The 17,621-nt window shown below is 45.7% G+C and overlaps 2 protein-coding genes across 8 annotated transcripts in view; one reads left to right on the forward strand and one right to left on the reverse strand.

The window, feature by feature from the left end:
- Nucleotides 1-10,004, forward strand: man2b1 (mannosidase, alpha, class 2B, member 1). 2 transcript variants are annotated; one of them, XM_058065293.1, is made up of 24 exons: nt 93-130; nt 663-754; nt 1,212-1,314; nt 1,497-1,670; nt 1,742-1,935; nt 2,847-2,979; nt 3,042-3,187; nt 3,263-3,462; nt 3,532-3,652; nt 3,717-3,795; nt 3,857-3,966; nt 5,506-5,613; nt 5,675-5,791; nt 5,856-6,038; nt 6,120-6,217; nt 6,297-6,417; nt 6,637-6,755; nt 6,825-6,926; nt 8,334-8,421; nt 8,502-8,582; nt 8,648-8,872; nt 8,938-9,087; nt 9,164-9,266; nt 9,637-10,004. In XM_058065293.1, the coding sequence occupies exons 2-24, from the start codon at nt 677-679 to the stop codon at nt 9,738-9,740; spliced, it is 2,937 nt and encodes a 978-aa protein (XP_057921276.1). In that variant the 5' UTR covers nt 93-130; nt 663-676; the 3' UTR covers nt 9,741-10,004. The 2 variants fall into 2 exon arrangements, with proteins under 2 accessions (XP_057921275.1, XP_057921276.1); XM_058065292.1 differs by having other exon boundaries at nt 1-754.
- trmt1 (tRNA methyltransferase 1) overlaps nt 9,378-17,621 on the reverse strand; it is a 25,864-nt gene continuing 17,620 nt past the window's right edge. Inside the window, exons 1-16 of one of the 6 annotated variants that reach the window (XM_058065300.1) lie at nt 16,175-16,672; nt 15,315-15,656; nt 15,055-15,241; nt 14,794-14,981; nt 13,151-13,266; nt 12,967-13,079; nt 12,714-12,862; nt 12,215-12,298; nt 11,681-11,750; nt 11,427-11,561; nt 11,267-11,352; nt 11,058-11,166; nt 10,897-10,973; nt 10,695-10,814; nt 10,508-10,622; nt 9,380-10,398 (exon numbers count right to left, since the gene is read on the reverse strand). In XM_058065300.1, the coding sequence (XP_057921283.1) occupies nt 10,324-10,398; nt 10,508-10,622; nt 10,695-10,814; nt 10,897-10,973; nt 11,058-11,166; nt 11,267-11,352; nt 11,427-11,561; nt 11,681-11,750; nt 12,215-12,298; nt 12,714-12,862; nt 12,967-13,079; nt 13,151-13,266; nt 14,794-14,981; nt 15,055-15,241; nt 15,315-15,643 (1,953 nt within the window). In that variant the 5' untranslated portion in view covers nt 15,644-15,656; nt 16,175-16,672 and the 3' untranslated portion in view covers nt 9,380-10,323. Of the gene's footprint in view, nt 10,399-10,507; nt 10,623-10,694; nt 10,815-10,896; nt 10,974-11,057; nt 11,167-11,266; nt 11,353-11,426; nt 11,562-11,680; nt 11,751-12,214; nt 12,299-12,713; nt 12,863-12,966; nt 13,080-13,150; nt 13,267-14,793; nt 14,982-15,054; nt 15,242-15,314; nt 15,657-15,698; nt 15,989-16,018; nt 16,673-17,621 lie in introns of those variants that run through there. The other 5 variants (XM_058065298.1, XM_058065303.1, XM_058065302.1 and 2 more) reach the window with 5 other exon arrangements.

Below are 17,621 nucleotides of genomic sequence, written 5' to 3' on the forward strand. Positions count from 1 at the left end.
TAGGGACGGACAAATAGCTCCTGGACAATTTGGAAAGCAGCTGAAGATCCACTGACCTGATTTGCTTGTTTTTTCCCCGGTGTCCGACGAGGAACTAGACGGGGAGGCGGCGGTAGACTTGACTAAGGGGGTCTGCATGTTTGTCGTGTTACCGTTGTACGGCTCCTTAACGCGGCATTTTTTGCAAATGGCGGACGTTTTGTCGAGTTTTCCGTCGTTCTTTGAGAATCCGTAGTGTTTCCAAACATACCATTTAAACGTGGCGGGTGGGTCAAATACAGAAACTTCCCCGCTGCTGCTTGAGTGTGAACGTCCATGCTGTTTTACTAGTAGTTGTACGTGCCTCGCGGCTTCCGTCCGTATTCAATACAAAACACGAAATAATGATGGCGCATTCATGGCGCCTGGGGAACAGCAAATGGGGTGAAGTTGAACATTAAGAAAACGGCGCTTGCTTCGGATTTTACCGATACCCACAATTTAATTAATAATCGTTTTTTACTGATTACGTCTAATGACGTTTGAAAGACTATGAAAATAGATTTGCTGATACCTGCGAGACAAAACTGAGAAATCATATTGACGGTTCACGCGGTCACGTGATGACGCTACACTTAAAAACATTACTCATGTGACTCTTGCTTTCATTTCCAACATGGCAGCCGCCACTGTACGGATGATGCTGCTCATTTACCTCAGTGAAAGTTTAAGTTTGCCTGTCGTCCGCCAGAAAGAGTCCGTGTGTGGGTACCAGGTCAGTAATCTTTCAAATTGTGCACCTTTTTTTAAAAAACAAAACATCAATTTAATGCTGACATAAGTGATATTTGTAACAAGTAAGGGTCGATTAAACGTGAAACAGCTTAGCTTGGACGGTTGACGCTGCTTTTAATACAAAATGGAAGTATAGTAGAAATAATCTGTTCCAGGGTCAAACTGATCATCATAAACCTTTTGTCATTTGTCCAGGAAACGTTTAAAGTTGCATTTGAACATTTCTAACTTTCTAACAGTGTAAAAAGAAGTGAAGTAATTTTAATGTTAAAACGTATGCGCCGTGAAGCCACGCTTTGCACTAATTACTAAAAGGAAAATGCTTACAAATTATCAGGAATATTAGCCGTTAAACAGGCTGGTCAATCACACTGATTCTTTGGAGACCTGTGTGTGGTATCATTCAGTGGATGTGTCCTGTGTGTTTGTACATGCAGTCATGTCACGCCACCAAGCCCGGCATGTTGAACGTCCACTTGGTCCCACACACGCACGACGATGTGGGCTGGCTGAAGACGGTGGACCAGTACTTTTACGGAGGTCAGTCACATGTCTGGACATGCACCGCTCCTGTAGTAAAAAAGATACAACTCTATAAACCTCTATAAGTTAATAGTTCACTGTCGTAATGTTTGTTATGATAGCAACTTTCACGTGGTTGTGTTGTATCCTGCTCAGGAAGGTGTCACATCAGCAAATAAGATGAGTGTGTGTGTGTTTAGATCGTAACGACATCCAACACGCGGGGGTGCAGTACATTCTGGACTCTGTTGTGGACCAGCTGCTGAAGAACCCCGAACGCAGGTTCATCTATGTGGAGACAGCCTTCTTCTACCGCTGGTGGAGCCAGCAGAGCTCCAGCATGCAGCAGACGGTCAAACAGCTCGTCAATGAAGGTACGCCCGCCCACAGAGAGATTCATTCCTAAAATCGAACCGACTTGGTAAAGTAAAGGTATCCGGTTTAGGCCGTCTGGAGTTTGTCAATGGTGGCTGGTGCATGAGCGACGAGGCCACCACCCACTACAGCGCCGTTATCGACCAGATGACCATGGGTCTCAGGTTCCTTAATGAGACGTTTGGACCTTGTGGACGTCCCCGGGTCGCCTGGCACATTGACCCCTTTGGACACGCCCGTGAGCACGCCTCCATGTTTGCACAGGTACCGAAAGACATGATTAGGACCGACTCACTTTAATACAAGTCAGGGGTCTCCAGACTTTTAGCACGGGGGCCACGTAGCCGCCGCCTGAAAAATGAAAGGATGCAACACATCCTAGGAAGGTCTATATCAGGGGTCTCAAACTCAATTTACCTGGGGGCCACTGGAGCTAGGGTCTGGGCAAGGCTGGGTTTTCCAAAAAAATTAAAAAACGCAATATTAAAAACAGAAAAATATACAAACTTTTTCAGTGCTTTGGTTCCTACTTTCTACAATAAAAGCTCTGATAAAACATTCCACTGTTCTCAAATATCTTTCTGCACAAAATAAGATAAAAAATAAATAAACAAATCAAGAACAAAGAAAATCAATCAGTAATAAATAAATATTATAATAATAATAATAATAAAATGGCAAATAATAAAAACTTAAGAAACCACATATAGTTGGTGGGTAGACAAATTATTTTTTTCAGATTAAAATGAACAAAGCATTATTAGAGCCCTGTAGACATGACAAAACACGACTATAGTCACATTTATACTTTTTTATTTACAACATATTGCGCAACTGCAGGGTCTTGAGACACATGCTAACTCGCAAACTAGAGAGCTAGCGACCTAAATGGTAGCCTTCAAGTTATTCCTTTAAACTTAAATAGCCAAAAACTTACCACTTCCACACGGATAGGGAGGATAACTATTAACAGTTATTTAACCTTTAACATGAACATTAATCAAACGTAATAATTTTTTCTGGGTACGTGATACCATACAGCATCCATATCAAACCTGCGCGGGCCACACTAACATTAAACATTCATATCAAGGCCTCAAACTAGTGGCCCGCGGACCACGTGTTTGAGACCCCTGGGTCTATATAGTTCAAGAAATGTATGTGTCCTATTCCAGATGGGCTATGATGGCTTTTTCTTTGGTCGTGTGGACTACCAGGACCGGCTTCGGCGGATGCTAGCAAAGGAGCAGGAGCTTCTGTGGAGGGCTTCCGACAGCCTCGCCCCACCGATGGCCGACCTCTTCACCGGTAACTAAACTGTCCAAACTGTAAAATGGTCCAGCACCAGTGTCCTCATCTGTCCCTGGCAGGGATCCTTCCTAATGGGTACAACCCCCCTGATGGATTTTGCTGGGATCAGTCATGTGACGACCCACCGATCAGAGACGACCCTAACCTAGAGGATTACAACGTTGACGATGTGGTTGAACGCTTCCTCAATATTGCAAACAGCCAAGTGAGAGTCACAGAGTGATCGCTCTGGAAACCGTTTGTGCTAGGATGGGACTGATGGGACTTCCTCCCCGCTCAGGCGCTGGTGTACAAGACGGATCACATCATCATGACCATGGGCTCAGACTTCCAGTACGAGAACGCCAACCTGTGGTACAAGAACCTGGACAAGCTGATCCACTACGTCAACGCGCAACAGTCCAACGGAAGTCGAGTCAACCTGCTTTACTCCACGCCTTCGTGTTACCTTCAAGAGCTTCACAGAGCCAACCTATCCTGGTAGGATCCAAGCACTGGACTTTGACTCAGAACCGTCTTGGGAGTTTTATTTCTGGGTCATCCTCTCAGGGCTCTGAAAACTGATGACTTCTTCCCTTATGCTGATGACGCTCATGACTTCTGGACCGGCTACTTCAGCAGCAGGCCGGCGTTGAAACACTACGAGAGGCTCAGCAACAGCAATCTGCAGGTGGGTTCATTTAAGATGGCCGCCAGGATGTCTACTGAGTCAAACATCAGTCTTGTTTTTGAAGACTTGTAACCAGCTGGAGGTTCTGGGCGGACAAGCCTCCAGGAGTGGACACTTTGGCAAGGGGGACAGTCACACCTTGAGTAAGTTCTCTTGAACAGTCGGCATGATAGCGGGAATCTGACTGCTCGTTCTGTGGACCAGGGAGAGCCATGGCGGTGGCCCAGCACCATGACGCCGTCTCGGGCACCGAGAAGCAACACGTGGCCAACGACTACTCCAGGAGGCTGGCCAACGGATGGCAACATTGTCAAGTATGTCACAAGTTGAGGGTCCATAAAGAATGTTCCCCTGATGCTTTCTACGCTGGAGCCTATCCCAGTTGACTCTGGTGCAAAAATTAAAACTATATTATTGCCTTTTTGAGATCCAGGACCACAGGACCGACATCCTCGGTCTAATATGATTTCAATGAAATGACAAGAAGCGGTGTGGGTGGGGTCATTGGCACCAAACTCCAAAGGGTGTGGCGTTTAAACGATTGTTTGTTTTACTACCCGTTTCTCTGCAATCATGGAGACCATAGGCAACATGCTGTGGGTTTAGAGTTGGCCATAGAATGAGGAGCTCCACTTGGAGTGACAACAGCGGGTTTGCACAATTCTTTTGTAAAAAGGAAAGATGAATAATTTTGGAGATGGGCCGTGTGACGGATGTGCAAAGATCATTGAGCATCACTGTGTCCATACCCAAAATATCGAAAGGGTGTTAGTTTTCACAGGTGTAAAACATATTGCTATTTCAGCCAACAGTTATCAATTTTCCTCACAAGGAGAACGGAAGAGATGTACTCGGCATACAATCTCCAACCGCTTACACAAGCAAAACAGTTGATTGCATTTAGATGTATGATAAGAAAACAATTGGTGGACTTTGTCGTGCCACTGTGGTCAGATGTTTTTTGTTTCCTCTTCGCAATCTTGTGTCTTGTTCCATTCACACTCAGCAGAAAGCCAACAGGACGGACACAGGGCACATATACATAGATAATACTTAAATGTGTTCACAGTCAAATATATGATAACTTCAATGAAAATTAACCTATCGCCACTGAATCAATAAAATAGCATAGTAAATAAAATGCCTCTGTTGCAGCTGGAATATTTGTTAGTTGATCATTTATTTGAATTTTGAAGATGTTTTGTTCCTTCGGACGGTCACCCAACATATTGCTTATTGCTTTTCCGTATGATTTTACCATTACCACTTGCTTTTTCAATTTAAATGCTTTAATAAGGTGCGAAAATCTGAATTTAGAATAAACGCAGGAGCCGTTTGGAAGCTGAAGCTGGACTGAAATGCTGTGGAAATATGCTAAAACATAGAATGAAAGTAAGAGTAAATTTGGTAGTGTGAGCTCAAATAGGGACTTGAACTCACTATCTCTGGGTTTGGATCCAAGGGGACTTGGATCCGGGGACTCCGGTTTCCTCCCACATTCCAAAAACATGCTAGGTTAATTGGCGACTCCAAATTGTCCATAGGTATGAATGTGAGTGTGAATGGTTGTTTGTCTATATGTGCCCTGTGATTGGCTGGCCACCAGTCCAGGGTGTACCCCGACTATCGCCCGAAGACAGCTGGGATAGGCTCCAGCACCCCCTGCGACCCTCGTGTGGATAAGTACAATGAAGTTGTGGTCTGATGACACAATGTTAACAAATTAAATGATTTTCCAAATGATGTCAATCATCACTTGTTCCCTCTCGGTCCTGAGAGGGCTGAGCTTCATCACGTATGACACCTTAAGTCTCCACTTTATTTCAAGATCTCACGGCTCCTCCGTTTTCCAGGTTCTGGTCAGCAACAGTCTGGCCGTCCTCAGCGGCTCGACGGCCGAGCGGATCTACTGCAACAACCTCAACATCAGCCTGTGTTCTCTCACGGAGTCCAGCAAGAAGGTGATTAACTCATGAGATCCTCAATGAATGAAGACTTCTGAATGACAAGTTTCTCCTCAAGTTCTCCATCAACGTGTTCAATCCCCTGGCTCGCCCCGTCACCTGGCCTGTCAGGCTTCCTGTCAACGGGAGTGCGTATGTGGTTTCTGACGCTCGGGGCAAGACTGTGGACTGTGAGGTGAGACTTTGTGTGTCTTTACATGATCTGCAATGTTTGTTCATGTTCCATGTCTTGCTTTCAGGTGGTTCCGGTGTCTCAAGCCACGCAGAACGTGAGGGGGAACCGAGGCTTTGCTGTCAACGAGCTCCTCTTCCAGGTCCAAGCCCCGCCACTGGGCTTCAGTACTTACTCAGTGTCCCTGCTTCAGGATGGTCCTCCAGCAAACTTCAAGCGGTACAACGGACCTAAATCCATCTGGAACAAGGTCTCCATACACTTGGTGCATGTTGGGAAGTCCATGGGACTCACCAGGACTCAACAAGTAATGTCCTTTTCAATGCTGCAGTATCTACAAGTGACATTCGACCCAGACACCGGCCTGCTGAGCAGCCTGGCCAACTTGGAAACCAAACAGAACATCCGTCTAGTGCAGAACTTTTACTGGTCTGTGTTTTTCAGACTACTTGATGTCAATCTCAACGTCAACTGGTGTTTGACTTTTGAGCATGTTTGCGTGTCCAAGGTACAACGCCAGCGATGGCAACAACTCTGCGAGCAACCAACCGTCAGGAGCTTACATCTTTAGACCCAACTCCTCCACGCCGTTTGTCGTCAGCAAGACCGCCAAGACGGAAATTATTCAGGTACGGAGTAGTACCATTTTGGGTTGGATCACCAGCAGCTGAGTAGGAACATTTTAAAGCGTACGCAGACCTAGATAAAGCTGCTGTCCACTACTGATGCTCATGATACTTCAAGTGTAGCTACTGCCATCTTGTGTGGAGCTTGTGGTTATTTGCCTTTGTAGACTACACTTCTATGCGTCGAGTGTTTGGTAACATGAGCGTTCTTACCTTCCTCAGACGTCCGTGATGCAGGAAGTGAGGCAATGGTTCGCTCCCTGGGTGTCGCAGGTGGTTCGTCTCCATGCAGACAGTCGGGTTCTGGAGCTGGAGTGGACCGTGGGCCCCATCCCCATCGAGTGAGTGGCACACCCCCCATATTGGGGCCCGTGTGAAACATCCAAGCGATGTAAACCTCTTTCTCTCAGCGACGACCTGGGCAAGGAGGTGATAACTCGGTTAGACACGGACATCGAGTCCTCTGGGATCTTCTACACAGACTCCAATGGAAGAGAGGTTCTGCAGAGGAAGTGAGTTGACTTATATACACAAACGTGAAATAATGCTTCTTATGCAAAATGTATGTACATCCTTTTTCCACATGATGCAAAAATAAGGGGTGACATCTTTCTTGAAATGTTGTAATATACAGTATAGTATGATGATACTAGTATAATAATTCATTCATTTTTGTACCGCTTTTCCTCACGAGGGTCGCAGCTGTCTTCGGGCGAGAGGCGGGGTACACCCTGAACTGGTGGCCAGCCAATCACAGGGCACATATAGACAAACAACCATTCACACTCACATTCATACCTATGGACAATTTGGAGTCGCCAATTAACCTAGCATGTTTTTGGAATGTGGGAGGAAACCGGAGTACCCGGAGAAAACCCACGCATGCACAGGGAGAACATGCAAACTCCACACCGAGGGTGGAATTGAACCCTGGTCTCTTAGCTGTGAGGTCTGCGCGCTAACCACTAGACCGCCGTGCCTAGTACAATAATGATAAAAATAATAATACAGTAAACCTCGGATATATCGGATTCAATTGTTCCCACTGGTTTTGTCCGATATAAGCGAAATCCGTTATATGCGTATACCGGAAAATGTCCGTTTTACGCATATATCGGATTTATATCCGGTATAAAAGGCACTTCCTTGACTATGTTTCCAATGTACCTGGACGCGCAGGCAACGCTGCAAACGCTGCAAATGACGTCGTATAGCGGCCTGTCACGATTCGGCGAATCGGAGCGCCACGATGCAGCCATCCGATATATGCGAGGGAAATTTAATGGAAATGCATTGGAACGGGACTGGAGATTTTGTCCAAAATAGGCGAAATCCGTTATAAAAAATCCGATATATGCAATGAATTTTTATTGGAAATGCATTACAGAAAAATCGGTTCTTTTTTATCTGTCCGTTGTGAGCGAATTTCCGATATATCCGAGGTTTACTGTAGTATAACAGAACCATGAATAATATGTCCACCACATGTGGCCATTGCGTCATGCTTTGCCAGGTTTTAAATCATCTAATTCAGGGGTCCCCAACCTTTTTTGCACGACGGACCAGTTTGATTTGGGTTTTCACAGACTGGCAAAATACAAATACAGCAAATCTAAAATAACACGACGGGGCTAAAAGCAAATATTAAGTGCAGGGAAAATATAACTCACCCGCTGAATCGGTGGGAAGCCTTAGCTTGTTTTGTTGAGACGAGATGGTCCCATCTAGGTGGGATGGTAGACAGTGAGACGTTAATAAATTATACAGTATTTCTGTGCGGCCCGGTAGTAACGGCGCCACGGTCCCCGGCCCAGCTGTTGGGGACCCCTGATCTAATTAGACAAATTTCCACCATGAATGATAGTTATCATCTACGGATGGATGACGGTCTAACACACTAATGCTGCCGTGTTTCACAGGAAAGACTTCCGCCCCACTTGGCACCTGAAGCAGTCGGAGCCCATTGCCGGGAACTACTACCCCATCAACTCTCGTGCCTTCATTAAGGTTCCTTGCAGGCGTCCTTACATGGACACCTTGAATAGCAGATTCCACATTGTACACTATTTATCTTTTTGTGTTGTCAGGACGATGAGGACCAACTCACTGTGGTGACAGATCGCTCCCAAGGTGGCGGAAGCATCCGGAATGGCTCTCTGGAGATCATGGTCAGCCTGGAAACACGCATAAACACACACATCCTTGTTTTACCGCTCGTCTCCCGCTTGTCCAGCTCCACCGCCGTCTTTTGTATGACGACGTTCGTGGAGTCGCCGAGCCCCTCAACGAGACCTCTGACATCTTCCCGGACGGTCTTGTGGTCCGAGGACGCCTCCTGCTCTCTCTCGACTGCCCAGCCAAAGCGGCAGACACGCACCGCCCCCTAGCGCAGGGGATGGTACTGCAGCCCCTGCTTACGTTCACCGAAGGAGACCTCCACCCGAACACTCGACTGGAGGTGATAAGGCGTCTTCAGATTACATCTGGATGTGTGTTTCATACTTGAGTTGTGTCTGTGTGTAGTTCTCAGGACTACAGGCTGCACTGCCCCCTGCTGTCCACTTGCTGACACTGAGTCAGTGGGACGAGCAGCTGGTCCTGCTGAGGCTGGAGCACCAGTTTCAGAGCTGGGAGAGCAAAGTCAACTCGCAGCCGGTCACCATCAACCTGCAGGTCACACCCATCCACTAAGATAAGTTCAATTTGGTGACATTTACGTTTAGTGACATGTGATGTTTGTTCCATGCAGAAGCTCTTTTTCACTCTGGAGGTTCTGGGTGTGTCCGAGTTGAACCTGTCAGCCAATCAGTGGAAAGATGAGATGACTCGTTTTGATTGGACACCACAGACAGGTAATGTAATTATAGTACAAGTCATGTCAGAGTAGAGATACTGATGCTGGCTCTCTAACACATGTCCATGTTGAATAATACCCACGTTGCATTTCACAAATAAGCACTTTGTACATAATAAGTCCAGTACCACATTATGCAATATATATAGTAGTTCCCTCGTGTATTACCCTGACCTCAACCCAATGGAGAACCTATGGAGGATCGTCAGGGAAAAACTCTTGAGGGTGGGAGGCAGATCACAACAAAAGAAGCTATTTGGAAGTTTTGGATTCTCGCATTGCTAAATAAAGTCATAAAATGTGAATACGTGCCACGTGTACCCAATTACTTTATTTTATTTGTACCCGTTCTGTTTTTTTCCCCTCAGGTGAGAAGCCACTGAACAAAAAGCTTGAGGACGCGTCCCTGTTGGAGGTCACCTTAAGCCCGATGGAGATTCGAACCTTCCTGCTCAGAGTGGACCTACGATAATCTTAGGAACGCTCCGCTTCCATCAGGAGTGTTTCTTACAAATCGTTTGACCTCCATCTTGTGTGTTTATCAATGGGCAGCTCTATTGTCACAGCCACCATCTTCCTTTGTGCCTTTTGGAGATGACAAACTCCACAACACCACAAAACTTCTTGGGACACGTCTCTCTCAAAGCGGTGTTGGTGTGAGCCAAGATTCTTTACCTGACGAGACCTTTGCACACACAAATGCTTTTATATTGATCAATAAACTCAATAAGTCTTACTTTGCAAATTCATCTTTCTCTCATAGGACGTTGTACACCAATAAAAGGTGCCAGACAGTCATGGTGACAAAAAGGCAAAATGCCAGCATCAGTTTTGTACTACTCCATGCATCTCATTAAATTTAGGTTCAAGTCAATCTGTGTCTAAATGCCATAACAATGGAATCATTTAGTGATGTGTCTGGGCTTTATTGGGCCGTTATAACAGCAAAAAAAAAAAAAAAAAAAACAAGCAAAAAAAATCTTTTGCATGAGTCGGCCCACTGTGACGTCATTACCCACTTTCTAAAAACAACTAAAGTACAAAAAGTTGAGAAATCATTCCATTTTCTCTTCTGTTGTAGACTCTGTGTCGTGGGAATAGGAGCATTTATCGCCATGTGTGCATGTGCCCTGCAACACAGAGGGGTTAACAATAAACAAAGAGTATAAAAAGTCATCATATTTAATTTATGACATTGATTTCAAAATAATGGCGCCTTTGCTGTGCAGGAGAACCGACCTGTTTGAACCTCTTGCAGGGAAAGTTCTTCAGCTGAGAGGAATCTGTGATCTGGTTCTTCCGCTTGTTCTGGTTCTTGAGACGCTTCTTCTGCAGGTCATTTGAGATGCCACCACTAGGGGGCGGAAAGACGCTCATTTAGAGAAGAATGACTAGCTGAAGGATTTAATTGAACAGCTTTAGGTACCCGGCCTTTGCTCTGGCTTTGGGCCCCCAGAATGCTTGTGGATTCTCCTGGAACCGGGTCAAGTGACGCTGACGGGACTGAGGGTTGGCGTCGTCCCTCACAGTGAAACACGCTTCAAAGCTATGAAGAAAAAAAAAAACATGCATAGCGAAAAAAAAACATGGCTGACATTGGGTTGAAGAAGGTGAATGAGGTGCCTCACCTGGGCTCGGTGGAGAGGATCTTGAAGGCGGGGCTCATCTCTGAAAGTTTCTCCCGTTTCACCGGGTTGGTCTTCTCCTGCGGGTGGGTGATGATGACATTTATAAACAATACAGATCATCATACGTCGGTCTCAGGCTGAGACTAAACGAGGGGCGTCACCCAGCAGCGCATGATGTCCCAGATGGCGGTGGGCGGCGCGTCCGTCTTGATGGCGTTTTTGCAGGCGTGTGAGAGGGAAACTCTGTGACCGGCGTGCAGAAGAGCCGACCTGCGCACAAACACACACACACACACACACACACAGTAAACTCCCTTACGGAGACCAGTGGACATCAACAGATGTCTTCCAGTCTCTGGACTGTGTGTACCTAAACTGGAGCAGAGGTGGCGTATTGCAGTGTATGGTGCTGCTCAGACTGTCCACCGTGTAATAAAGCGGTGCGTCCTCCAGCTCCTGTGTGCAACAAAAGGACGCCAAGTTATGACACACACAGGAAATTGACGTGAGCGTCAAAATAAAACACTGACCTCGGTCACCATACTCAGCATCCCCTCGATGCGCTTGGACGTGCCAAAACGAGACGGGTTCCCCGACACCGCCGCCAACACCTTCTGGACAAAGGCCTGGTCGTGGATGGGTTCTGCCCAGATTGGACCCCCCAGCTAAAAACAAAACAAAACACACAAACACACAAGTGGACGTTAAATGTGGGGTTGCATTTGTGATTAAAAGTTCGATGTTGGGCTTAAAGGAGCAAGCGTGTGATGATCACATGACTCGCCTGATGTCTTTGTCCGCAGTGTTCACATGTTGGTCCCACAGGCGGTCCAGTGGCAGCAGAATATTTCATGCTGGAATCAATCATCAATAATCAATCATCATCAGCCAACCACATGCCATCCTTGTTTCGTGTGCCATGAAATAGCAGCTGAAAAAATTACAATACATACAATAAAGTGTAGGTTCAATTTAAAAAAATAAGAAAAATGTAGAGTTACTAAAATTGGGTAAAATTTGAAATTAGAAGAATTGAATAAAACTGTTGGGGTTGGCAAAGTGTGGCTAAAATCAGTTTTGAAAATGTAGAAGTAAAACTGTAAAGTAAGTCTTGTCATTCTTATTGCAAATGATGACCCAAAATCATAGGAGAACGTCAATGTCAAGCTAGCAGTAAGTTTTCTGATTGCTTGATACAATATTGCAGTATTGGTATTAGACATGACAATCCCCAGACTGAAGAAAGTCCAAATCCTGGACTAAACTTGTGGTTTTAAGAATGAAGGAAGATGCGGTCCAGAGGTTCGTGTCGTCTTACTGTTTTCCGTTGCTGGTTCTCCTGCCCATCCTTTGCAAGTGGAAGGAACCGCAGCCGACGCAGTTGTAGACCAGAGCCTGTTTGCTGAAACACAACACATACGATCATTAGCTTAAAGACAAAAAACATCCTAAAATGTTTGTGCACAGCTGCACGGCGGACTAGTGGTTAGCGCGCAGACCTCACAGCGAGGAGACCAGGGTTCAATGTCACCCTCTGCCATCTCTGTGTGGAGTTTGCATGTTCTCCCCGTGGGTTTTCTCCGGGTACTCCGGTTTCCTCCCACATTCCAAAAACATGCTAGGTTAATTGGCGACTCCAAATTGTCCATAGGTATGAATGTGAGTGTGAATGGTTGTTTGTCTATATGTGCCCTGTGATTGGCTGGCCACCAGTCCAGGGTGTATACCCCGCCTCTCGCCCGCAGACAGCACCCCCCGCGACCCTTGTGAGGAAAAGCGGTAGAAAATGAATGAATGTTTGTTGTTTGTGCACGCACCTGGCCGAGTTTTTGACGGTGGCCTGTCCTGTGAAGATGCGTACAAAAACCCGAATGTAGAAATCAGCGCTGATGGCCAGCATGGGCTGAATGTATCGCTGATACACATTGGCCCGCTGGTCCAAACTGTGTAAGATGATGCGAAGAGCCTACGGGGGAGGCAAAGTCGACACAGGATAGCAGGTGAATGTTTTGTAAGGCACACAATCTAATGACATCCAATACAGGAGCTGTACCTAATATTCTGACTCACCAGCTCATGACAATATTTAGCCTTGATGGAGACGGAGCCGTATTTGCTGTAGCAGGTCTCGCCGCTGTTCCCTGCCAGCACCGCCATGTCGGTGCACGTGACGCACAGAAGACCTGACGGCCAAAGTCAGGGTCAACAAGCAAGTCAAAAGTTGGATCAACACTGACACATGACAAGTGCTCACCTCCGTCACTGACCGCCTGTACGGCGGCATCCAGAAAGGAGGCGGGGCTACCGTAGGGATCCAGGTCAATGACATCGTAGCGATCCTTCCTGCCTCGCATCTCATACATAAGCAGGCTGCGGGCAAATGCATGTGGTACATTAAGCAACAGACCCGCCACAGATCAATTTCACGCTACCTGTTAAGAACTAGCTGAATATGTTTATGCTCTCATTGTGCAACCTTTTACTTTGAAAGGCTCCCTTTAATTTGGTGCAGAAGTCACTGCCGATGTGAGCATTCTCACACTAAGTTATAGAGAGGGGTGAAAGTGTTTCCCCCTTCCTGATTTCTTACCGTTTTGCATGTTTGCCACACTTATGTTTCATATCATCAAATAAATGTAAATATTAGTCAATGATAACAAAATTGTTATTATTAAGGAAGAAAAACATCCAAAACTACAAGGTCCTGTTTGGAAAAAAAAAAAAGAAAAAGATTTAATTGAGCTCCATCTGTGTGAAAAAGGCTATAAAGCCATTTCTAAAGCTTTGGGACTCCAGCAAACCACAGTGAGAGCCACTATCCACAAATAGCCAAAACATGGAACAGTGGTGAACCTTCCCAGGAGCGGCCGGCCAACCAAAATGACCCCAAGAGCACAGCAACGACTCATCCAAGAAGTCACAAAAGACCCCACAACAATATCCGAAGAAGTGGTCTGATCACACAAAATTTTAAGTTTTGACTCGCAGGCCTAATGGCTTAATAAAATTTGGCGGAGGGGCCATCTATACACAGGCAGTCATCAAACAGAACATTATACTTGCTCACAGTGCAACAAAACAAAAACAACATATCCACAGCAAGTTACAGCATCGCATAAATCAACGAGGACGACTACGTGGGTGATTCACAACAACTAAGTGCTAAGCATGATGTGCAACTTTAAATCGTTACTTCCAAAAGACCGCAAGACATGCTGGGTAGTCCAGCTGCAACCACAGTATGAACTATGAACAATAAAACATTGGATATCAAGAGTATGTTAACTCCTATTCGTTTACTTCTCTGACGACCTCCTCAAAAAATTTTGCAACAAACATTACAAAATGTTGGGAGTACCACAAGTTCCCTGCATGCCTTGCGGCAGGATTGTATGGGTATAGCTAGATATTTATTTGTATGCCCACATGGTGCAGTGGGTAGGTTCTTTCTGTGTTGATGTGCTGTGTTGCTTTGTGGATCGCTTTTTTGTACATGCTACAGATTGTAAAATGAATTTGGAAATGCCTGGTGAGCTGGATGAAGACGTTTGACGGTCCTGATGTGGCCCGTGGGCCGTAGTTTGCTCACCCTTGGTCTAAATGATGAATTTAGTGAACAGCATCTGATTGCTAAATGAATGAGCTATGACAGCAAGTCAGGCTATTTTGTTAGAATGCAGCCCTGTAGGGAAAGGCTAATGAAATCCACCCAACAGTGGATGATATTGACTTAATGTTGTGGTGGGTAATGCCCTGTGATTGGCTGGTGACCAGTCCAGGGTGTACCCCGCCTCTCGCCCAAAGACAGCTGGGAGAGGCTCCAGGATCCCCTGCGACCCTCGTAAGGAAAAGCGGTAGAAAATGAATGAATGAATGAACATCAAAACAAATCAGAACCTGGCGTCCTTGCAGCTGGCCTGGAGGAGCTCGCTGACTTTGTTGTACTGAGCGTTCCTTGCTATAAGGGCGGCGGCCTTTGTGGAGAAGTCATTAGCGGTGACACTTTGAAGGCCCGGCACTTCCAGGGCGAAACGCACCGACCGCAGACCTGACGCCGCCAAGGCCTCCAACACTCGAAGCCCCCGCTGAAACACAAAACATCATGAACTTGATTAATCATGTCTTGGCTATTGTGATTAAATGATCGCTCTCGCTTACCTCACATTTCTCCCCGGCAGTTGCCGTTACAGTTGCTGCCTCTTCTCCTTTCTTCTCGCTCTGCGTATCGGACTCGTGTGCGTCCTCTGACAGCGCCACAACCACACGTTCCTTCTCGCCAGGCACTTGCAACTTGATGCCACGCTGAGTCAGCACATCTCTGGCAAACTCAGTAATCACGGCACATCTGGGGAGCAAGAACAAGAGGTCAAGTACAGAGGTTTACAATATAAAATGTGAACGCTAGTACTTATACTCACGTTAAATCTCTATTAAATTCCTGGACTGGGTTGTAAAAGACCTCATTGGCACTAGGAAACAAGATGGCCACCTTGCCCTCCTTCACCACCGTCTCGCCAGGTAAGAGCCCCGCTGGAGGTGACGGCTCCTGCCCCTCATCCGGCGCTCCACAAGAAGATGAGTCAGCTGCCTTGTTATTCAGAACCTCCCGGTCCCGGGTGGCGGTTTCCTGTGGGTCCATGGATCTTGGGCCTGTGCTGATGGAGGCGGTAGCCCCAGCTACATGGGATGGACGTAGGTGTGAGGAGATGACGATGAGAGGGGACAGCCGGGCGGCCCGCACCAGCATAAAGACACACAACCTTGGGTTGGGGGTCAACACAATTTAACATATATATCAATACCTGGACAAATGGAGGAAACAATAAAGCAGATATATCTGTTGACACTTCTAGGAAGGATTTTAACTAAACTAAACATCTAGTTTGCACACATTTACCACATTTTCCGACATTTACCACATTTACTAATTGAGCTTGGTGTATTAAATACGAGGCCAACGCTAACAAAGTAAGGTAAAGTAGGTTTTAGCGGAGGTGGCCTGTCTATTGTCACAATTTCAAACACTAGCAAGAATGTTTTGCCGTCATGTTTCATCGCGCTAATTCATCGTGTTTTATAACAAATAGTTCAGCCAACGTTGAAGGCCCTGCATAAAACTCACCGGTTTGTAAACGCAAATATACCCGTCTTTCGCAGTTGACTGTTCTGCTACTCCAGCTTCCTTGCTGTGGCAAAAGTCGTTCTCACGTTAAGCGTATGGGCGCCGCCATGTTTTTGATTAAGATACGCCTACGGAAACTCGAGCGGTAGCACTAACCTTCTTCCGGTTCTTCGTTTACTGGCAGACTACAACCATTAGAGAAACTAGACAATAACCACAACGTGTCGTGTGCTTAACGTAACTGTTTACTTCCACCAACACACTTTACGTTAACCGATACACTTGACTGCCAAGCCTTAAAGGAACAGTAACCCCTTTAAAAACCACACACTCATGTATGAACATAACAACCACCTACTGTATTATGTAATACCATGCCTCTTTACGGTGTTACAGTCTACAAATAAATTGTAGATTTGTATAAAAAGAAAGTAAAACCCCTCAACCCTGCCTCTAATTCTAGGCAGTAGTAACCGCAAAAGCACCGCCCATTTCTCCTCTCTTCGCTCTGTCAACGTCACCGAGCAGCAGCGTAATTTAAGGGTAAGGTGAGGACACACTCCTCCTCGAGTTCGACTCCCAGGCCAGCATCATGTGTGCAGCCTGGAAAACACATCATGACTACTGAATGAGGGTGGCCATGAATAATCAAACCGAATCTAAGCAACTCCATAATAATGTACAGCTAAAAATGTGGATGAGTGTGGATTATCTTGACTGTGAATAGAAATGGAAAAACCACAATCTCACAGGAAGTAAATAGTCCAGTAGCCATAGCAAGATTGATTGCACTGAACCTGCAAAAATATTAACATTTATGTACCAAGTGAAGGACAATACCAGCCAATTCATGCTTTTTGGTGTTTTAACAAGAATCCCATCCTGTTTACGCTAATTTCACACCAGTTTATGTGTGATTCATTAACTGCTTCAGGGCATGTGACGTTTTATTGATGTTCTGATCGTCTCAATCAGGGCTGGGCAAACTTTTTGACTCGCGGGCCACATTGGCTTAATAAAAATTTGGCAGAGAGGCCATCTATACGCAGGCAGTCATCAAACAAAACATCATACTTGCTCACGGTGCAACAAAACGAAGACAACATATCCACAGCAAGTTACAGGATCACATAAATCAACGAGTACGACTATGTGTGTGATTCACAACAACTGAGCGCTAAACGTGACGTTTAACTTTAAAACGTTACTTCCAAAAGACCGCAAGACATGCTGGGTAGTCCAGCTGCAACCACAATATGAACTATGAACAATAAAACATTGGATATCGAGAGTATGTTAACTCAAATTAACTCAAATCAACTCAAATTAACTAAAATTAACTAAAATTAACTAAAATTAACTCAAATAACTCAAATAACTAACAAACCGTTTCATGCTTTTTGGTGTTTTAACAAGAATCCCATCCTGTTTACCCTAATTTCACACCAGATTATGTGTGATTTATTAACTGCTTCAGCGTGTGTGACGTTTTATTGATGTTCTGATTGCCTAAATCGGAGGTGGGCAAACTTTTTGACTTGCGGGCCACATTGGCTTAATAAAATTTGGCGGAGGGGCCATCTATACACAGGCAGTCATCAAA

This window comes from Doryrhamphus excisus, chromosome 1 (assembly GCF_030265055.1).
Source record: "Doryrhamphus excisus isolate RoL2022-K1 chromosome 1, RoL_Dexc_1.0, whole genome shotgun sequence".
Classification (NCBI taxonomy): Eukaryota; Metazoa; Chordata; class Actinopteri; order Syngnathiformes; family Syngnathidae; genus Doryrhamphus; species Doryrhamphus excisus.